Consider the following 23100-nt stretch of genomic DNA (forward strand, 5'->3'; position numbering starts at 1 on the left):
TGTTGGTGGTTTGTTTAATGTTCATATCATATGATATATATTCGTTTTGAGTTCATTAGTTTCCAAAAATTCTATTATCAATATACATACACATTTAATTTTAATATTACAAAAAATGGTTCAAAAGTGCCTCAATACCATTTTCGAGATTGTTATGTTTTATTGTTTTTCTTTCTTTTCTTTTTTTGTGTGTTGTCTTGTCATTTAGTTAGGTTTTAATTAAATTTTTACGTTTTCTATGTTTGCCGTTTGTCGCTTACATATCAAATTTATTTATTAATTTCTTGCATTATTTGTATTTATATATGTATGTTATTTTGCGAATAAAAATGGTTTGTATGTTAATTAATTCTTGAATATTTTCTATGTACACTCATTAAAGTTATGAATAGTTGTATATTAAATGGATGTGTATGTGCTTAAATATTCAATGTGCTAATTTCGAATACACCAGACTTTCCTAATTCCAAGAAATCCTTGAATTGATTGGATTGATCGATTTATCTCTTATCTTACTTGGACTTATGAATAAGAGTTTAGGATCATCAGTTTGGCTTGATTCATTATTCATTTGTGGATGCTCTATCTAACGGTAATTCATTCAAATTGATTAAAATCAAATGGAGATAAACCTGTATACAGCATTTGGTCAAGTTACAAGGCGTGTTCAAACAGAATCATTTTAAATTATTAAACTAGAATTCAAAAAGTCAAAACCAGAAAGGAAAAGCATACATTTTTTGTTTTAAGACATATCACGTAATGCAGTTTTTATTCAAATTTGTCTTGTTATTTTTTTTTACCGTTAATTGTCTGCTTTTAAGTTAGGCTAATAAATATATTTATATATATATAAATATATATAGAATAATATTTGCATTAGTTGCCTTGTGTCAAGTGGTTTGCCTGTTTACGAATATGTTTCCATTTCTGTATTTATTTTATATTATAAGTTTTTTTTTTTTGTAATTTTCTTACTTATATCTTTTGTCTCGACATCCATTTACTTGGCGCATTTAGAATTTAAATTATTTTTTGTTTCTTTGTTTTTTTTTGTGGTTTTATTTTTTTTTTTTTTCTTCTTTTAATAGTTTGATATTACTTATAAACAAATTTCATATTATAGCTACAATTTATTGGCTAGCGTTACATAATTTTAATGCCTATTGACGACGGTCTCTTATGTTTGTTGAAAGAGACTTAATGAAAAAAGTTGAATGCAAAATTAGTTACAAGTTCTTGCTTTTGTTTTCTATTTGAGAAATGCGCAGAAACGACATGAACACATGAGCACAAAAGTATTATAAAGCAGGTATCAAGATACATATATGTTTTATATTATTTTATATCGTAACTTAATATGGGATAAGGGCGGGTTGGAGGGGAACAAAAACAATTTTAAGAGTGATGCTTAAAGCTAAACCAGAAGGTGCTTCTTACAAATATATATATGTATATATATATATAATATAAAGAGAATGCATTGCAAAAACCAAATTGAACTCAAAAACAAAACCAGAGATGGTTGGGCTATATACGACTGAAGCGTAGATCTTCCTACTATATACTCTTGCAAATAAGATGCTTTTCTAGCAGAACAATTTTATTACACAAGAAAATCGAAAAAAGTCACCAAATCTGCAGAGCTAATTTATACATAAATATATTTTAGAATTCAAATATTTCCTTTCTGCAAGAGTATATTTACATTTTAAACAATAATGATATATATAAAAAAAAAAAAAAACAAAATGTGCGAGTGGGAAATACTGCGATTCAATAACGAATTCGTTACAAAGTCGGATCAAAATCATTAGCAGCTTAGACATTCGTAATATAACTTTTATTTTTTATCTTAACTTAAACAGTGTGTGTATGTGTTTCTGTAGTATTCTTGAATTGTTTTCATTTTCGATTTGTATTAGGGCTAAGTTTATAGGCTAAAGTTAGGGACAATCAATGAAGTCGATTTGTCCATATATCTGCTGCATCTATATACTTAAAATCAAACATAATGGTTTAAATATTAATTTTATATTCTTTTTTTTTTTTTGTTTTGTTTTCTTCATTTAATATAAATTTTGCTTACGTTTTTTGTTCTGTTGGAGGAGTGAGTTTAATGAGCTTTGCATTAAATGTATTCTGTATATCGATTGGATGTATTTAATCAATATATCAAAATTTGTAAGTGTGATATAATGCATATATCAAAAAGAAATGCTAAACATTTGAAGTTTGATTTCTGATTTCCTTACCTTAAATGCAACAGCAAAATGTTCAGAATGTTTTTATAGTTTCTATGCTTTACATTAATTTTGTTGTTCTTGTTGTCGATAGGTCGATCAACTTAATATTATATATATATATATATATATATTGCCTGCTGTTCTTATTAATTTGTCCTCCTATTTTTTGACGCTTTCATGATCAATAAAATGTATCATGGTTTTACTTTCTGGCAGCCTTTCAACAAAGGTTCCCCAACTAAAATTATATATTATGACGTATATATAATTATATTAATCTAAGCCCTTTCTACACATACAAAGTAGCAGAACAAATGAAAATGTACAAAAAAAATCATGTATACATGTGTGTTTTGTGTGGGTCTGTGTGTGGGTGTATGAATGTACGATGGGTGAGGGAGGGACCAGGTCCACCTTGTATTACATTCAAACATGTATACCGCCATAAAGCATATATATATATATACATAGATATATATAAACATATATATATATGAATGAATATATATAGTAATATATGGGTCTATATATTCTATGTGTGTAATTTGCCAATTTTTATCTCTACATAGCGAAAGTTCAATAGAGCTGCGAAAGTATCGCAATATCGCTTTGTCATCGTGTGATTCATCTTCGTCATATTGATATTGGATAGCTTCGCTTCTCTAGTGTCCTAACCCTACATTTAAACAATAAAATATTATTTAGCATTTCGTACATCATTTTGAAGACCTACAACTCCACCTCCTCCACCACCTCCTCCATTACCACCACCCCCTTGACGCATGCGTATTGAAGGTCGACGCTCTGGGGTATCATAAGGCTGTCGCGATGAATTTGTTGCCGCCATAGAGTCATCCATATTGAGCCCATTGTTGCCGCCACCAATCAGTTGGCCACCGTTTCCGCCAAGCATGGCAAGTGTTTGACCTGCCCCTGAGCTTCCGCCGAGCAGCTGTTGTGTGCTCCCGCCAGCCGTGGCCATGGTCACATTATTGACCTTGTGCTGTTGCTGATGTGAGACGGCTGCTGCTGCTACTGCAGCTGCTGCGGCCGCTGCATCCTGTTGACCCTGCTGACCATCTGTGCCGTCTTGCGCTTGTTGGATAGCTTGCGAATTTCGGGGGCCACCAAACTTGAGCAGATTCCAGTCAAATACATAGTCATAGGTGAAGCCCAGTCGATGGAACAGATTACGGAATAGCTTACGCAAATGGCAGTAATCGGGACGCTGGTCAAAGTGCATCTGCCGGCAGAAGTTTAGATAATTGACAAACTCACTGGGGAATCCCTTGCAGAGCACCACGATCGATGTGGAGAGCTTTTTCTCCGATATGCGTTCGTATTTCTGACGCTTATTGGCGGCCTTCAAACCCTGCCAGGGAAGGGCACCTAAATTAAAATACATCAGAACGTAGCCAAGCGATTCAAGGTCATCACGTCGCGACTGCTCAATCCCCAGATGTGTATTGATGGAAGCATAGCGAGCTGTGCCAGTTAGATTCTTGTTTTCCCGATACGGGATATGCTTTAAGGAGCGGGCATCACGGAATTTCTTGGCCAATCCAAAGTCAATGATATAGACCAAATTGCCTTTCTTACCCAGGCCCATTAAGAAGTTATCAGGTTTTATATCGCGATGAATGAAATCTCTCGAGTGAATATAGTCAATGCGCGATATCATCTGATCCGCCAACAAGAGAACCGTCTTGAGTGAAAAGCGACGGGAACAAAAATTAAACAGATCCTCTAATGAGGGACCCAACAGTTCCATGACCATAACATTGTAATCGCCCTCGCTGCCGCACCAAATAATTCGCGGTATACCAATGCCACCTTGCATCGTTTTATAGAATTTTGACTCTATGTGCAATTGTGGATGTTTAGTGCGTATGCATTCCAATTTTATAGCCACCTCTTCGCCTGTATTAATAGTTGTGCCCAAATAGATGTCACCAAAGGATCCAGAGCCAATTTTTCGACCTAGTCGATATTTATTGCCTACACGCAGTTCCATTTTGTCTGCTCTGTGTGTGTGTAATTGTGTCGTTAAAGTTACTCTTCCTATCGGAGCTACTTCTTGTGCTGCTCTAGCGGTTTTAACACGGCGACGTGCTCTGCCTGCCTGTTGTGAGGGTGGAAAATAGGATCAACAATATGCGTTATGCAAATGTCACATTTTTGTACAGTGAAAGCTTCTATAACCATATAACTGCGCAACACGTTTTCCGCCCACTTCCACAATGAGGGGACATAACTTAGGTAATTGATTGGTTACCACGAAATTGCTCTTAGATGTGCAACAACTCCTTAGAGTGAGGTGCTTATTAGATATACTTCAAGTTCATTTTAACATAACCCATTGTGGCAATAGAAATAAAAGCTTTCACTGTACATTTAAATGTCTGGGTTCAAATAAGCACCTGGCGATGTCCTGTTGTCCAAAATGTTGTATCAATTAATATTCCAGACAGTCGCCAAAAAAGAGGCTTTATGTTGGCCGCGACGTTCTCGTCGTCGAATCAGTCAAGAGAGCTGAATCACCTGCCAATGTTGCACTGCAATTGTTAAAAAAGAAATATTACATGCAATTTTTTACATTTCAAAGAGAAGAATTGTTGTTGATGTTGCTGGTTCCTTTTACAGATTCTAGAACCTATACGTAAAAGGTTTTCTATGTTTGTTTTGTTGCACAGTGTAAGTCAGTGTCCCAGCAACAGAGTAATTCTTAAAATAACTTAACAATAAAGCAATAAAAAAAAAACACAAAACAAATGACGACTTTAGCATTAAGTGAATGAATCGGCTTAAAAATTGCAAAAGGGGCAAAACCAACAAACACGATAAATATTGCACTAACGCAGGTTAAAAAAATATGTGCGTGTGTGAGTGAAGTGTATTAATTAGACTTTAAAGTAAATAAAAACGAACGAAGAAGAAATAAACAAAAAAAACTTGGTGGCTATAAAAATGCCGCTTAATTGTTAGGATAGAAGGGGGAGGTGGATGACAGTAAGCCCATTATACATATGTACATACGGAGAGATATAAATGTATATGTAAGTTTGTACATAGATTCATGGGTGGGAGGAGATAGAAAAGAAAGACAAGACAACAAATAAATGTGCAGCAGAAAGTTTTCACTTTGCCCGAAATAATACCCCTACATGCATACACTCATATATGTACATATGTATATTGTTTGTATGTGCGTGACAAAAGACTGCTCAAACTGTTTGTTTGTTGTTTTTGCTTTCTTGCACTTTTGTCTTTTATTTACACTTTTTCTCTCTTTATCTATTCTTTTGCTTTCTTTTAATGCCCGCTCACGCATTTCTTTCTCTATCCCACATACCTGTAGAGTTTAAGAGGCAAGAGCGAGAGAACGAGAGAGAGAGTGGGAGACACATCGAAGTAGAAACACAGAGGGGAGCTCTGGGGAGCATTCTAACCTCAAAAACTGGCACTGGCACTGGCACTTGTGTTGTTGTTTGATGCTTCGTGCCGATTCTGATTCATTTAACACTTTTCAGGTTGCGTTTGTCGCGTCACTGGGTTTCATTTACCAAAATGTACCGTTTTTTTCAGTGTCGAGGTTTTTTTTTTACATTTTTTTAAACACGTTCTAGTTGATGTCTTTTTAGCCAGGTGCGCAGGCGAGAGGCGGTGACGACACTCACTTTGTTTCTCACTCACACTCTCTTTCGCTCCTTGTTTTTTTGTCACTCTCCCGATAGTTTGTTCACTTGTCAAGAGAATCTCACAAAACAACAACAGCTGATCGAACTTATTTATGGAGATGATTTTTTGGAAGAGTATTCCATTAGTCGAATCTTTAAGAATTGATTGGTTATCTACTTGTTACAATTGTAAAGCGGTTGCATGTGTTGCGTTGGCGGCCAAAGACTTCCGCAAAAACATATTTGCAGAGAACAAAGGAGATTCGGCGATAAATAAACATATATACGTATATACGTGATTCCAGGGATGGATTTTTGTTTTACAGTCTGAAATAGTAAACCAAAGTCTCCTAATTGGAATTGAGAATAATTTAAATCAAATGAAGGTTTTTTATTATTTCTGTGGCAAACGGTAATTACTTCGGCCCTAAGTATCCGCATAAAAAAAGATTAAGAAAAACAATGGAGTCGAATTATGGGGTGAGAGAACTTTTTTGTATAAACAACCAATCGGATAATTTATCATCGTAACAAATCAACGGCAAGGACGACAATGGAAAAAAATGCAGTTAACTTTCTGATAAGTGAAGGTGGCAATGGCGTTTAAGGAAACTCAGACGGGGGATGGTTGGCGCCTACCTTGGCCAGTTCTGGGGGGTATCCGTGTGCCGATTCCGTTATTTTCACTTTTTATTTCTTGCCTTTTCTTTTGTTTTAACTGAAAACAGAGAAAACTCAATAGGATTTTCAACTTCCGCTTTATAATCACGTTAATATACCCGATAGCAAAATACATTTTGCATTATTCATATTTGCATTAATTACACATTTTGCACACATATGGCAATTAGGATTATGTGAAGGATGCAAATTCATCCGATATGTGTAGGCGTTGAAAAAATGCGAATCACAAACAAAAAAATTGGAAAACGTTCCGAAAAATTGTTTGAAAGAATTAGAAGCATTAATCCAAATTGAATCGAAGACTGCGACATAAAAAACTTATTAAAAGGAAAACTAAAACTTATGCGAGTCGTTCGCCCTGACACACACACAAACACACACCAACACAACACTCACATATGTATAGATGTCTCGCTTGCTCTTGAGCTGTTTATACAGGCAGCACGTTGCTAGCCAGACTGTTTCAGCGTTTTCACACCACTACAACTGCAAAAAAGTGGCTGGCTGTGGCCCCAAATGAAATCTTTTTGAGGCCTTTGTTATGCATAGTTTACGCAGATATAATTGGGACGCGCACATTACACATTTATACACACATTGAATTACAGATATCACTTACATTTTACATGAATTTGGTGCTTTTATTTATTATTTGACTTGCAATTTTATAATTTGGTGCATTAATTCGCTTCGAGCGAATTCAAGAGGTTACAGTGTTACAGTGTTATCGATAACATTTTCTCGCCGCTCGACCACGCAATGCTCGCGAGTTCGCTCATGGTTCGATAACAGCGCTCGCAAACAACTCGCGGCTCGACGGTGGCGCCCCACAACAAGTCCGCGGCGGGGTTGAAAAATTTTAAAAAGGGAGCGTTTCTTAAAATGTTTTTTATGGTTCCAATACAAAAACTGTGCCTCATAATAAATCATCATTTTGTGTATTTTTCTTTCATGCTAAGGAAAAAACTTCTCAAAATGTATGTATTGTGAATTTTGCAAGAAATTTTCAACAGCAACAACAGATTTTCACGATAGAACTATAATCGTATTAGATTTATCCCACAGAAAATGTAAAAGGTTTTGATTTTATATTGTTTTCTTACACCAATATCTAACGAACGCCTCTGACAGCTTCTGATTGGCAGTTGTTTGCGATCTAGGCTAAATTAATTTACAGCTCTTACAAACATAAATGCACACACACAGACAAAGTTTCATTAGCGATCGGCCAATGGCATATCGTCGCGACCCGATGGTCAAGTCAGTGCCGGACTAAGTCAGCTCGGGGCCCATAGCTAGTATTTTTACTTTCTTACCGATTTTCGTTTCTGTCCTTCAAAGTGAATGTTGATCTTCTAATTGGCGTTAAAACCCCGAAAATAAATGTTTTGTTTCTTCATTGCAACAGGCCCTATGCTGGCTTGATTAGGGACAAGTCAGGTTTCGAACGTATCGGTGGGAACAGGTAAAACAAAATGACGTGTGAATGCACATAAATATGCAGAGAGAGAAAGGTGCTCAACAATTTTTGTTATTGCCGAGTATTATAGTTTTGGTCCTATGCCTGTGCCACCGATATCTTCAACAGCAAAGAGCATTAACCAATCTATATAAATGAGTAGACAAATAGGGCTAGTAGCCTATCTGCACAAAAATCTCAGACCTGAATGATTAAAGGTCAAGCTAAATACCAGTTAAAAAGCAAAGGGTTTCGATTCGGCTTAAATGATCTGAAATATTAATATTTTTTCTCTCAGTATACATATGTATCTACATATCTACATACGTACATATGGAATTAATGTTTCTCTTTTTTGTTTATATCTCTATGTATGTATCTTTTCCGATTGTTGTTTTGCTAAATATTTCCGGAACACATGTTGTCGCAGAGCTTGGAATCGAAATTGGTTGCTCTCGCTGATTCTCTGGCAGAATTCTTGCAAGTATTTCTAACGACCATTTGGTTTCGTTTAAGATGTCTCGCTATATATGTATACATATGTATGTACGTATATGTATGTATTTGGCATATAGTAGGTTGTCGGCTTAGATCAAATAATACGATTTCATGCCAAGTCAGAAATTGTCAAGCGGGCTCATCGCATCCGCTGCGTTGAGCTACCCAACTTTTTTTGTATGTCATCTGTCTCCTGATTCCTGCCTTCCGTCTGTCGTCTGTGCCTCCAGCTGCATTGCCGACCGATATTGGCGACCTTTCTCTCTGTTCTGCTCCAATTTGATTATGAAACCATCAGCCAAGCAGCAAATAAGCAAATATTTTTAATTAATTCAAAATATTTTTTTTTACTTTAATATTTGTTTTTATTTTGCACATAGTAGAGGGTTTATCAACAAGTTACTTTCAACTTTGCCGTCAAATTGTTGGCTGCTGCCTAGAGGCAGGCGCTTTATTAATTTTTTTCTAGTTCCAGTTGATGCAGTCGGTCAGTTCAGCGAACTATGGAGCCATATTTTATGTGCCTATAGACCGACTACTATATAAAGGCGAATAATTTCCATTTTGATGCCTTTTATGACACTTACCAAAAAGAAGAAGAAGAAAAAACCAAAATAACACCAAAATGCCAATACTAGATTTGACTTTTGTTATGATACCCTGCGTTCATTTAGATAAATAAAGGGTATATTCCCTTCTAATATAAATAATTTGGTCGTATTTATCATTCTTAAAATATTTTAAAGCTTGTATATAGCCAACTTACTTTGGTATCTTGAAAACCATACAAATCAAGGTAATACTTTGCTCACTATTTTTTGATATCATTCCAAGACGATTTGACCAAGTTTTGCATTTTCATGGTAACTTAAAGTCGACTCTTTGACTTGGTGTATAGCATTTTTATTTGGGATTTTTTTATCACATAAAATGCTCATTTGAAGTATCTGAATTCTACTAGGTATTTATGATTTCGTTTATGCATTTTTGGTTTTTTTTAGTGTTTAGTTTTGGTTTAGGGGCTGTCGGCGTTTTAGAAATGAAGGGGAAAAAAAGTTAATTGAGTTGTAAAAATTATAAAGTTGTAAAAAAAAAAAAAAAAAAAACACCAATAGAGACAAAACATGCCGGGTAAAAGTTACGATTGTATGGATAATTTTTCTAGATACATATTACTTCCAGTTGAAACTGGCTGGAAAACAAAAGAGAAAAAAAAAAAATATCACTCTAAATTTTTACGACCATGAAATGAATAGCATCCAGTTTTTTTGAGTAGTGGGGGAAACGAAACGTTTTTCTCGAGATTTGATTTCAGTTTTTAAATTTTTTATGATTTTGATATCCATTTTGTTTATGTCGTTCGACATTTACCGGTAGATAACTGGTGCACGGCGGTTAAATGATCGATCAACAAAATATACCTATATACAGAAAGCTATATAGAAGACGAGCTTAACATTTTGTCCTTTTGGACCCCTTAATGATCTTTGAGCATAGTCCAAATTACATATCGTTAGCAATCAGAGGAAATATTAAAATCGTAGCCAGGATTCAATCAAGGGGGACAGCCAAGGCGTATTTAGCTTTTCTAGCTGCTCAACACTGCCAGGACCTGTTTATGCCTTTGGGAAAGGCACTTGACTCTAGTTGAGAGAGACTTGATTTCTAGCATAAGTTTTAGAAAGTGAGAAAGTTCTCATCATCTTGTTCTTTATTTTCAATCCTTTTATAGTACTGGAATAATCTTATCCACTGCCTTGATGTCTGACTTCGATCCTACCCCAGTTAACTGCATTCTTGTCCCTTTGAAATGCAGCTGCAACAAGTGGGTTTCCACCCTTTCACGTCGGTGTCATAAATCCATATTGCTCTCTGTCCTCCTTTTCGATTTAACTTCTTTATTTCTTACCGATCTTAGGTGCTCTAGGGCCACCTAATTTCACACGAATATGTTAATGTTTACACGCGTAGCGTTATTTTTATTTGTGTCCCCGTAGCGTATCGTCGGCTCCAGTTAGTTGCCCCTACCAAACGGCCCCACATTCCCCCTTCCACACACCCACAATAGGGAGCAACAAGCAACCAACCACTGAAGCCTTGGCTTATCTTTGCTTTCGTATGATCTCACGATCGCCGAGAAGCGAACACCGAGCACCGAGCCGTCTTTTATATGGTTTTTTTTTTCTTGGGGGGCTTGCTCATCTTTTGGACTTGGGCGCCAGATCAGTTGCTGTTTGAATGTGAACTGCGTCGCGTCGGCTTAGGAAAACCTAGAAAGATAAATTTGTGTTCGCTATTTTCGTTGGTGGACTGAGTGATCTAAAAATTGATGTTGTCAGTTACCGACGGTGGTTGAGCTACATTGGCAGAAAAAGAAAACAAACCAGGAAATAATCATTAGTAAAAACAAAAACAAATCAATACTCTGAAAATGAGTGAAAATTCCAAGAACGTAGCGGATCGCGTCAAGCCAGTGGAGACTTTGGTCCTGGCCAATTATGCCCTTAAGGCGGAACAGAAACGTGCTGCCGGTCAAGGTGGACGTAAAGAGGATGAACGTATAACCAGTGCCGTGATGAAAGTTCTCGAGGGCTATGATTGGAATCTGGTTCAGGCATCTGCGAAGTAAGTTGAAATATTTGAAGAAAGGAATCGAAAAAGGATATTACAGGAAGTTGTAATTTGAATTCGTTAGATTTCCAAAAAAGAGTAGGAAAAGACAAAATAGTTGCTGCTACAATCGTCTTTCAAGTATTCAAGTTTTAAACGGAGGGGGAAGGTTAAGGACTCTCAGCACAGGCAGAGGATATAACGTTCTGGGACTCTAAAATTTGTGCAGTTTCAGAGATAATATCTCGCTAATTAGGACGGGATTTACCTAATATATCCCCTTGATAAAAACTCAGAATATTTCACATAATTCTTAGAAAAAGTTTAAATGAGCTGCAAAACTGCAAAAAGGCTAACCATAACTTTAAATTGGCTTGGCAAATATTAAAGTAATATGATACATAAATATGTATCTGAATACATAAATATGTAGATATATTGTGGTCGATCTGAAAGAGATGAAACGAGGCAGAAAAAGAAAAAGAGAGAGAGAGAGAGAGACCAACAAAATGGTGTTTTCTTAAGGGGAAGCACAATAACAAAAATATGAAGACAACAACAAAAAAGATACAAGATACAATGCAATACATAGACATGTCGTAAATATGTATTGTATATTTTCTATGTATTCGTATAGTACACATGTATGTATTATAAAAGTGACGAAGAATCATGTTCAATATATGAAGACGACAAATCAATTCAGGCATGGAAAGCGAATAAATATGTTTTTAGCGTTAAGATGCTAACTGCTAACAAGGTGGAGAAAGAGAGGAGGAGACAAAACCCAAAGTGAACCACAACAAGAGTCAGGTGAGGGAGTGTGTGAACAAAAAATAAAAGGAGATAGGGAAAGACCTAAAGGTGAATACAGATACAGAAACATACATACATACCTTCATACATACTTACATACATCCATTCATACATACATATGTAACGAAACCTACAGTTGCCGTTGACAGTTAGCACTGCAAATTGACACTTGACAGAGAAGGTGCCGGAAGATGTTGATAATGATGATGACTATGCCAATAATGATGATGGAGATGGTGCAGGACAAAATTTTGATCATGTCGTGAGAATGCAAATTGCGGTTCCATGCCTCTGATCCTTAGGCTTACCTTTAGGTTTGCTCAATAATTAGCAATGGTCTCTCTCTCTCTCTCTCTCTCTATGTCTCTGTATAATATTTTGCTTTCTCATTATTACTGCCTTTAACTATGTATGTAACTTGTTGTTGCCTTATCTGAGTTAGTACGTTTCCTCGCTCTGCTTTGTTGCTTATCAGGGTTAATGCTCAACTCAGTTGGTCATAGCAGATAAACATCCTTGGCTAGAAACGCTTTGCTGGCAAAATGCGCTGTCATAAGCACGTGTGTGTTTGCACAAGGATATGAGCGCCATTTCCATTTCCTTTTCTTTATTTGTCTACACAAGAGTCTTGGCTCTCCCCCTAAGCCCCGCCAGCCCACTCAACCCTTTTTAAAGTCACACTAGAAATTGTTTACCTTATGATTTATGCAGTATTTTTCTTTAAATATTATTTTTTTATGAATCTACACACACTTTCGCCATGGTCGTAGTGTATGAAGATGACTCCTCAATATGGAAAAATAAGATTTATATTACTTTTTATGCTCTTAAACGTTTTGCATGTCATTTGCAGACAAGTTCTTGACTTTATAGAAGCTTGTTCTTCTGAAAATATTGATTTGTTTTGAAAATATATTTATCTTTTGTGACCCATTTTATTTTAATCAAGAATATATTTACTTTAAGGGGTCGAAAATGTCTCTTTCGTGTAATAGTTCTATATCCTTTATCCAAAAAACCTTTGCCTACGGTTCTTAGGAATCAAAATCAAATCAAATCAAGATAAGGTCAAATGTCAATCAATCCGAATCAGGTTCGGGGTAAAAAACATGTGAAGGATATAAAATCTATTGCGCACAACATGTTTCTCATGTGACTGAGAGAATATTGTTAATTTTGAAACCGCAAAGAACACCTATAAAAATGTTCATTTGTTTAATTTAGTTAAATCAATATGGGATGAATCATTCTTTGAGAACTTATAGTCCAATAAAATAAAATTTGATAAGCAAATAAATAAACGAAACCACAAAAAAAAATACAGAGTGTTGGGAATATTATTGGCTGACCACTTGAGCAATTTGCAGCGTTCCTAACTTTTATTTAATTATTCTTTTTATTTTTTGTGTATTATTGCCTAATGTTTAGACTACACTCTACTCTACCCACTTATGTATAAGATGGACTCCCCTATTGCTCCCCATGTGCGATGCGAGTTGTGTTGGGGATTCGAAAACCCTTTCGAGCTAATAGCTTTAATTTTTATGCGCTCCTTTCTATATTTACTTCACGATTAGATAAGACGTTCCCAGACCAAGTTTTGGGGTGGTTTCAAGCAGACATTGGGCGACATTATAAATAATTTATTGCTTATCTGGTGTTTTTTCATGTTGTCATAACATCCAGGTGGCGGGGAGTTCGAATTGGTTGTGATATCATCAAAGTTAGAACTACTCCACTATGTACATAGCATGATTTTTCTGTCTTGTCTTTTTGTCTTCCCCCTAAGTCACACCACAACGCATTTACATAGTCCACAAGTCAGAGTCAAATCAGTCAGTCTGTGGGCGGCCTAAACTAATACACTTCACTTACATTTCAAAATAAGTCGGAGAATCTCACCGCTACAACGAACGGGGTTCAACAATATCCTTTATCAACATCAACTCTTTTCTACAGTGGGACAAATCTTGTGTACACATAATGTTGTTCTTCCTCCAAGTAGCTCGACTTCTTGGGATATGGAATCATTTCCAAAAGTAATGGTTAACAAAATGTACCTACCTTTAAATTGTATCACAAGAGAGAGCTTATATCCTAGCCATCTCTTTTAAATATATCTAATCAGCTGCCTCTCCAAATCTTCAATGGCAAATATTTGGGATATCTTAATCGAATTCAATGTTACTCAATAATAGAATATATAGGATGTCTTTACATCCATGTTATTAATTTATAATATCCCCTTGTAGTTCCTTAATGAACGGATCTAAATTGTTCAATATTTAATAGTTGAATTTGCCTTCTAAATTTTACCCTAATCACTTGCTGTCACTGTACATGAGAACGGCTTGGTCCTGACGGCTGTGAGGCTGATTCGGAACAACTCGAATGAACATGTTCCTCTGGTCCGGGTAAAAGTTTCCAGTTTCTGCCACACAAGTTTGATACACGTGCGGCTTACAAGACAAATATTGATTTTGGTGGTGGCCAAGGACCACAGAATGGGCGTGGGCTGGTGGGGATTTTCAGAATTTTCACGTGTCTGCATAGATTTTTGCATATACTTTTGGGCCAACGGCCTCCTGTAGCTTTAGCTGTAGCTGAAAATTCACAAAACAATTTACAAGTCGAAGCGCTTTTTGGAAGCAGATGAGTGACAATGGGCCAGGAGTTTGGCACTTGGTTGGATTTGTAGGCAGGCAGTCATCTGCCCCAATGGGGGGAGTCAAATCATCCATACAAAATACTTAAATCCAGCTATCAGTCTGACGGAAATGAAGTGGATCATCGAGTTGGCTAAATTGAGTTTTACATTTCCCCCTTTCTGTACCAGTAAAATTTTTATTTTTATGTTGAGGGTAAAATATATTTTTTTTCGCGTGAAATTTGGAGCATATTTTATAAGTCAAAAAAGCTTTTCCCCAAAGCTCGTGTTGCCAGAAACAACCGCTTGACATGACACTCTTAAAAGGACGAATCAGTATCTGACCCTGCGGGATATCCTTTCGCTGTGTGTTCATGATTGTGGCCTTTGAGTGTATGTAAAGGTGGGCATAGTATGAGACAAGATTCAATTTTCCCTAATTCAAACTTTGACTTGGATTTAGAAAACGATTTGAGATATTTCTGATAACTTGGAATAACTAGTAAGATTGTATCTTCTCTTAATAATCCTTTGCCTTTGCATTGCCTTATGCAAACCTAATATCCTTTATCGACAAGTGTGTCATTTGATCCTAGTCTTGATTCTGGGCAGCTCCATGACATTTATAAAATCAAATGTCAGGGACATATGGTCTACATCGTTAAACATTGATTGTAGTTGCCCAAATAAAAGCGCCACCACCACCACCACCACCGAGCGTCAACAAAAGCACCACCAATATAAAGCCATTGTGCTCTCCTCTTCATTGTGTGCCCAATACGTCCATTCCCTTTTCTTCTCCATTGCCCCAGTCATCGGATATTCTCTCCTCTTCCACTTCAATGCAATATGGGAATATGGGGTGCCAGGACCATGAGGCCATGGCCTAGGACTATCGGCCGACAACGATTCACCATCACTATCAGCTTCGTTCACGCCTATCCAGTTCATGGCATGGTCACTGTCGATACGAACCTCGTGTCCTTTTTGGTGCTCCACTCTCGAGTGCGACGTCGACGTTAGCTGTAAAAATAAATTGACTTGGAAATTGAAAAAAAAAGCGCCAAAAAAAAAAGAAGAGGAAAAATACAAAAATACAAAAAAAAAAAAGAAAACCACCCACACACCCAACAACAACAACAAACAAGCACCGCAAAAAATTGCGTCCTGAATGAAGTGGAAGTGGCAGCAACGTCGCTGTCGCCGTTGCCGTCGAATTTGCGGAGTGGCGGATAAGAGCGGCTTAAATTAAAAAGTAAAAGCTTAACAAGTGCGCCACATCCCAGCCACACACACACACACACACACATACATTCATAGATGCGGCAAGTGCGTCGGATTAGAGATTTGCAGAGATGACAAAAAAATGGTTGAAAACGAACCAATAAAATTTGAAAATCCAACAATTTTCGATTCATACGAAAAAAATTTTCCGTTCTCCTTTTTCCACGCGGCAATGAAAGCAGTAGCAATAATCTCAAATATCACTTCAATTTAAAATATATAGTGTTATATGTATTATAGTCTATACAAAGTTTAGATTTTGTAGTTTTCCTATATTCCTCTGCCTGAGTTTTAAGTCAGTCCATTCGATACTTGCCGCTTTAAGTATTTGTTGTTCTTTGCACCAAGCAGTCAGTCATTCTGCTAACCACCTGGCCCATAGATTGTCCAAGTTATGAGAGGAAACATTGCCTGCAGGAAAAGCTGGCTTAAATGTCAATAGCCATCCTTATGAATGATGGAAATTTCGTGTCGCGTTTTGAATTCAAATAAAGCAGAGACAAGTTCTAGAGGGAAAGTGAGAGACAGTAGTTTAAGTTTATCATGGGTAGGCTTAGCTTTATTTTATATATTAGTATATAGAAAATATCAGAAGATATGAATCCATTATAGATTTCGTAATTTAATCAAAGCCACTAAGCTATTTGTAAAGCAAATTAGTTTAATGTTTACAATTCCAAAAAATGATTGTTGGTCAAACCAAAAATTGTGGCAGATCTTGGTGATAAGTACTTACTTATCTGCAACATTGTCCTTTAGCTCTTCATAGTCCGTCCTTAGTCTGGTCTCTGGACTCAATTATAACTTCGCCGCAGTTTATGAAGCGATTATGGAAAAAGGAAAAAGAGATATATATCAACCGGGAGGGGGCAAAATTCAGGTCCATCGACGGGACTTGGATGCTGGCGACTTGATTTTGGTTATCTGCCGTTGGTATCGTCGGCGTTGTGACCCTTTTCCATCCTCCCCCTTCCGTGGCCTTTTAAGACAATAAGTATGTATGGGCAAATGTGCATACATACATGTTGCATGTACTTTTGTAAGTGTGTATGTATATGTATTTGTATGTAATCAACTCTCACGCTTGACAGCACGCTAATCAGAATCAAGTGATGTTCGCCTTTTGCTGCATTCGCGCATTCAGTTTTCAGACTAAGAATTTCCTCCTTTCCTCTGCACTTCCTCGACGGCAATTGGCACTCAAGCACGTCTTCATCATCATTGTTGTTGTTGTTGTTGTTTTAGTTGTTGTTGCATTTGAAGATGCGTAAATCTCATTAAGTGATATCTTCAAGTGGCCGTTAGCTTGTGCATATGAGAAATGAGCAAGAACTGCAAAGAATTTAGTGTATTTTTTTTTGGTTTTTTCTTGCTCATTTTTTGCATCTGCTATAGTTGTTTATCGGCAAATGGACCATTTGCCGCCCTTTGTTATTAACAGACACAGCAATGAGAAAAAGAAAATTTCAAATTGTCTGCAGAGCATTGGCTAATTCCCTCATAGATTTAACTATGCTGTTGTACAGACTATTTACAGATACAAAATACAATTTTGAAGATACAAAATTTCCATTTTCAATTTGTAAGCTCATGTAAAGTTGAGGACAAATGACACTAATTAGCATTGAAGCGGCGCATTGGCATCGGCATCGGCATCGTCTAAAGTCAGCATCACTCAAATGGTTTTCACAAGTTTACTGAAATGTATCTTACAGATACAAATGTAAACAATTTGCAGCCGCCGCATTGCAGGCAGTTGCTGCTGTTGCTGCTGCTGCTGCTGATTGTTTACTTAGGTAGCTTGTCACACATTTTCCCACGCACTAAACCACCATTTTACGACATTTTTCTCACTTTTGTTGTGCGGGCAATTCAAATGCATCCAACGGATGCAGTTCACTCTCTGGGTCTATTTGTTTTCCTTTCTGGCCCGATTCCAGAAAGCGAAAAGGTGACCAAACAGCGATAAGCCCATAAGGGTGGCACTGGCTCAGTTTGCAATTGAAAGTGTCAGTGGCGTTTTTTATCCTCTCCTGAGAAATAGCATTCCACTCCACTCGAAAATTTGTTCAGTGGTTGTTGTTGCCATCTCGACATGTGTTGTTCTCTTGCCATGTGGAAATGGGCACTCGCTCACGTGACATTGACTTTGAATGAGCAACTTCTGAATGACTTCAGTGGAATTCGCAGAAGAATCAAATAAATGTGTACAGTGTACATACATACATACATAAATGGGAGGTGTGTCCGCAATTCGTAGAACGGCCCCAGCGGTAAAATACAGTAGACAGTAGCCCAGCAAAAAGGACTCCAACGAAACCGGATGACATTGCCCTTGACTAAACAGAAACTACTACACCTTTGCGTACATTTATGTTTCATTAGGTTTTCTAATGTTGGCTCTTTGTAAAGTAATAGAAAGCCAATTATTGTTATGTTTCTATGTAGTTGAAGAGAACGGAAGAACCTGGCGGGAGAAAGTATCCCCACCCCACATAATGTCCCACTGGATCCTTATAAAGAAATGTTAACAGTTTAAGTCTGCCAATAACTAAACCCAGATTAAAGTTACTAGTTATAGAAAGGAATTTGTTCTGCAAATGTTGCCAAATGTTGGGGAAAAGATTTATACATAAATTTAAGAGATTTTTCAAAGTAAAGTAAAAGATATTAGATTGAGCTAAATTCTTATGGGATAAAGAATATATGTTTTGCATTGTTGTGTGTATGAAATTTACGTATATCCTTCTTGCATTATTTGATTAAATTTTCGTTTTTACTTTGACCAGATTTCAAGTGTTTTGGGAGAGTTTGAAAACACCTGGCTCTGTATTGATTCGCTTTGATTGAAAGCATTTCTCCTCTTGATACTCGAATCAGGGCATCCAACATAAAATGCAGCCAGGCAAATCAAATACTTTCACAAGCACACACACACACACACACACACACACAAGATTAACACCCACATACCAGCACACGTTCATCTCAATTGAAAGGTTTATCTAACAAATCTCTTGCCTGATCATGTTGATTTAGGATAAATAATTCAATATACAGGAGACAGTGGCAAAATGGGACACATCTTGGGCATAGGGATTAGAGGCATAGAGTGTCTTGGAGATATTTATCACACACATACATACATACATACACCAAGTGTATTTGTATCTTTCTGATTGAATTTGCTTTACCATATTGAATACATTGATTGCTTGGATTCGAGCACAACATGTAAATTGAAATGAAACAAAAAAGAAAAACATTGCATAAAAACAATGAAAATGGCAAAGTGGCAATGTGTATTGGGAATATCTGTATATTAAATTGGAATTGCCTTGTCATATTGATTGAAGTATGTGGGCAAATTAATCAGCTAATTGAACTACTTATATATTTAATTAATATTTGCATTTGTTTTTCCTTTTTTTTGTTATGTGCAGAGCCCCCACCGATCGCAAAAAGGAGCATATTAAACGTCCTATGAATGCTTTTATGGTCTGGGCCCAGGCAGCTCGCCGTGTCATGTCCAAGCAATATCCACATCTTCAAAATTCCGAGTTAAGCAAATCACTGGGCAAACTATGGAAGTGAGTATTGAAATTGGGAGCTGAATAACGATTTGGCTTAATTTAATTTGGTCGGTTGGCAGTATAAATTCATTTGCTTACTCTGCTAATTTTAGTTTTACATATTCTCAACGACAATTTATAGATTTTACTTATGATCATGTACAATCTGTTTTATAGTGTGGTCGTTTATTTTCGGAATTTTTTTCGTAATAAAATTGTCAGTTCGTTATGAAATTAAAAATTTCACAGTTCATCGCATTCGTTGACGACACGCGATAAGAATTTTTTTCCTTTCAAGTGTGGATGGGAGCTCTTTGGAATTAAACCGATAAGACTTAACGCATCCGCACTCAGTTAATTAGAAAAACTTGTCAATTTATTGATCAACCAATTTGTATGGTCATAAAAAACAAAACGAGACTCAACTTGACTAAGTCATAAATTTAAAGCATGATTATTTCCTTGTTTTTGAATATGTTGCAGAAATCTGAAAGATAGCGATAAGAAACCGTTTATGGAATTCGCTGAAAAGTTGCGGATGACGCATAAACAGGAGCATCCCGACTACAAATACCAGCCGAGACGAAAGAAGGCCAGAGTGCAACAGGGAGCGGGTGGTGCAGGAGGGGGAGGAGGAATCATGGACGATGGCATATCATCATCGAACTCCTGTGGTGCTGCAGCCACAGTCAGGACACAACGTACGGCCAATTCAAGTTCCTCCAATGGCCAAAGACGGCCTACAAAAGCGAATAATGGCGCACTGAATAGTTCAAGCCTAAGCCTTTGTTCGCCCACGGGTGGCTCTAGCAGCAGCTCGGATGTATTTAGCAACGAGGCATTCATGAAATCCCTAAACAATGCTTGTGCTGCCAGTCTAATGGAACAGGGCCTATCCTTGAATTGTGAAACGGAGCGAGCACTCCTCGACTCTCCATGCTCCACCACCAGTTCCTTATCGTCGTCCCTGACTCCGCCCGATACGCCCTGCAGTGGCACGGGAGCATCAAAACAATTTAACAGTAGTTCAAGTTTGCTTCTTCGTCAATTGAGTGAACCCAGCAATGGGGGAGTGAGTGTCCAGTGCAACAATGACTATGGAGTTCTTCTGGACGCGGGCAGAGAATATATTGCCTTGGGTGAAGGAAATTACAATAATCAAGCAGCTCAAGAAATGGATTTTATTGAGAACATCAATAGTTATAGCTATGCTGGGGCAAGAGCTACACTTCATCCGGGCTACACTTTCACCCCAACCACTTCAGTGAACTTTCCAACTGACTCAGAGGAGCAGCAGTCTGTCGCTGTTCCACCACCATCCACCGTCAATGGTGCTTTAAATTACAAAACGGCCAACGACATTGATCCCAAGGAAATTGACCAGTATCTCATGGATCAAATGCTACCCATGCCCTCGATGAGCCATAACCACCACCACCACCCACAGCATCATCATCATCATCACCATTCGCCGCCTCCTCTGAATTCATCTGCTTCGCTTTCATCCGCCTGCTCGAGTGCCAGCTCTACAGTTACTGTGCCAGTGGATTGCACTGCCTACTACGAGCAAATGGGCTACACAGCACAAAGTCAAGGAAATGGAGGCAACTTTGTTAGTCCTCACTATGCTGGCCCAACAATTAATTTGCCTTTGCCTGTTTCTGCAATTTCGCCGGGCCATCAGCAGCAGCAGCAGCAGCAGCAACAGCAACAGCAACAGCAACAGGAATTGCAATTGCATTCACTTGGCCAACCAGAGCAGGAACAGCAACACCAGCAGCCACAGCAACAGCAACAACCAAATTCAAGTCAGCATCATCTATGGGGCACTTACACTTATGTCAATCCCTAAGCTACTTAATTTGCGCATTTGTTGACATAGCTTTTATTACTTTGCCCCCCTTCCATCCTTACTCCTTACTTTGTATACCATCTTCACTCTACTTTGCTCACACTCCGTCTTCCTGTTTAGATCTGAGTCCATGGATGGAATAGTCCAGGACATACTCATACACTTCGAACCACTTGAATAGAGTTCAACGCAATTGTAAATATATTGTTCCTAAACGACTGCAAATATTTTTCAAACTCATAATTGTTTTTGTCTGTTTAGTTTTGAATCATCTTGAAAATGTTTTCCATATTTAAAATGCTCTTACAATCTTGAGTTTAAAACTCAAACCTTTTTTTTAACCTTTTCAAATCGGATTAATGTACAGCGACTCATTTAGTGCTAACACTAACTTCGAATTCTACCTTAAATTGATTTGCTATTTAATCTTAACTGTTTCGATAATTAATTGAAATCGATAGGGTAAATTAAGTGCTGTTCTCTTCAAGTGGTTTGTAGTGTATACATATGTACATGTGGATGTTATAGCTCGAGGTCCTTTTGCCAATTTTGTGCAATTTAATGTAATCGTTGTGATTTTCGTTTATTTCTTTCCACCATTTCCAATTGCCACATATACATATGCTCATCGATTATATACATAGAAAAGAATATTCTGTCTTGCATAATGAAATGCAATTTATCTGTATGAATATTGGTTAATGGTTCTTCCATTCTGGTAACAATAACGAATAATATTTGTTTTATTTTCATTTTAAATAGATAATTTGAATATTTCTCTGCTTGTTTATTTTATTTGTATGTAAATGAATTATAAATTTGTCTAATTAAATTGAATGAATTTGTTGTGTAAAATGTATTGAAAATTACATATGTTATTATTAAATTACATTTACATAGAGAATTTGTTTCTAGTTTAATCTCTAAATTCATTTTTTATTGTTTTATATACATTTTTTAGCCATATTTCATTCGCACATATGTATATTATCTAAACGTTTGTATTATGAATTAAATTGCAATTATTTATTGAAAGAAAATTATATATGTAAATGAAAATTGGCCAATTAATATTCATCGAATTGACGTCTTAATTTGATTTATCTGCATATATATATAAAATTATGTAAAATATGACATCATTTTGGGGTTTCCTTATATATAAGTTAGTTAAAAATAAATGTAAAAATAAATAATTTTATTTGAAATACGTACTTTTCAAATGCCTCTGTGGGAATCCTGTAGTAAACTTTATAGCCAATAATTATGGTAACAACGTGCTAAAAAGGTAACAGATAACATTTAACAAATTAATACCATATACGCCTTTGAAATGGATGCATAATTTAAGGCGCACCAGCACCTAAATCATTGACTAGTCTCTGGATGATTTGCTTACCAGATTATCGCTTAAGTAATTGTAATTTATGGCCACACGTTCAATTGAAACACAACCCACGGCACTTGGCCCGTTCTTGCATCATTGCAGAAGTCCTTTTGGGTAAATCGAATGAACGTTATTACCGGATAATGGTTAGGTACCTATTGAATTATCTTTAATCAAATCGTTCATAAATGTTTGCTCCCAACCTCATTCTCATTATATTAAGTGTGTCTATTACATTTTCCCACACTTTGATCTTCCCCTCTCTCTCTCTCTCTCCCTCTCTGTCTCTTTATCTCCACTTTTGGAGCCGTCTGCGTGTGTCTGAAGAGCGTCACCTGTAAACGTTGTAAAATCGAAATAAATTCCAA

General features: G+C 36.8%; 2 protein-coding genes across 8 annotated transcripts; one reads left to right on the forward strand and one right to left on the reverse strand.

The window, feature by feature from the left end:
- Positions 1–1828: 1828 nt before the first annotated feature.
- dco (discs overgrown) lies at positions 1829–7342 on the reverse strand. 6 transcript variants are annotated; one of them, XM_068299057.1, is made up of 4 exons: positions 7227–7305; positions 6563–6641; positions 4667–4801; positions 1829–4368 (listed from the first exon to the last, which is right to left on the reverse strand). In XM_068299057.1, exon 4 carries the CDS (start codon positions 4258–4260, stop codon positions 2944–2946), a length of 1317 nt encoding a protein of 438 aa, XP_068155158.1. In that variant the 5' UTR covers positions 4261–4368; positions 4667–4801; positions 6563–6641; positions 7227–7305; the 3' UTR covers positions 1829–2943. The 6 variants fall into 6 exon arrangements, with proteins under 6 accessions (XP_068155158.1, XP_068155157.1, XP_068155162.1 ...); XM_068299056.1 differs by lacking the exon at positions 7227–7305 and adding an exon at positions 6703–6913; XM_068299061.1 differs by lacking the exon at positions 6563–6641 and having other exon boundaries at positions 1829–4364; positions 7227–7342.
- On the forward strand, positions 6334–21961 carry Sox100B. Of its 2 annotated transcripts, none has more exons than XM_068299054.1 (3): positions 6334–6403; positions 19365–19511; positions 19977–21961. In XM_068299054.1, the coding sequence occupies exons 1-3, from the start codon at positions 6399–6401 to the stop codon at positions 21343–21345; spliced, it is 1521 nt and encodes a 506-aa protein (XP_068155155.1). In that variant the 5' UTR covers positions 6334–6398; the 3' UTR covers positions 21346–21961. The 2 variants fall into 2 exon arrangements, with proteins under 2 accessions (XP_068155155.1, XP_068155154.1); XM_068299053.1 differs by lacking the exon at positions 6334–6403 and adding an exon at positions 10811–11189.
- The last annotated feature ends 1139 nt before the right edge of the window (positions 21962–23100 follow it).

This window comes from Drosophila tropicalis, unplaced genomic scaffold (genome assembly GCF_018151085.1).
Source record: "Drosophila tropicalis isolate 14030-0801.00 unplaced genomic scaffold, ASM1815108v1 contig_878, whole genome shotgun sequence".
Classification (NCBI taxonomy): Eukaryota; Metazoa; Arthropoda; class Insecta; order Diptera; family Drosophilidae; genus Drosophila; species Drosophila tropicalis.

Bases quoted from the DNA above. Each gene is read 5' to 3' on its own strand.
- dco (XM_068299061.1), bottom strand. From the start codon at position 4,260: ATGGAACTGCGTGTAGGCAATAAATATCGACTAGGTCGAAAAATTGGC.
- Sox100B (XM_068299053.1), top strand. From the start codon at position 10,996: ATGAGTGAAAATTCCAAGAACGTAGCGGATCGCGTCAAGCCAGTGGAG. The intron at 11,190-19,364 runs GTAAGTTGAAAT...TGTTATGTGCAG, and splicing joins CTGGTTCAGGCATCTGCGAA to AGCCCCCACCGATCGCAAAA. The intron at 19,512-19,976 runs GTGAGTATTGAA...AATATGTTGCAG, and splicing joins TCACTGGGCAAACTATGGAA to AAATCTGAAAGATAGCGATA.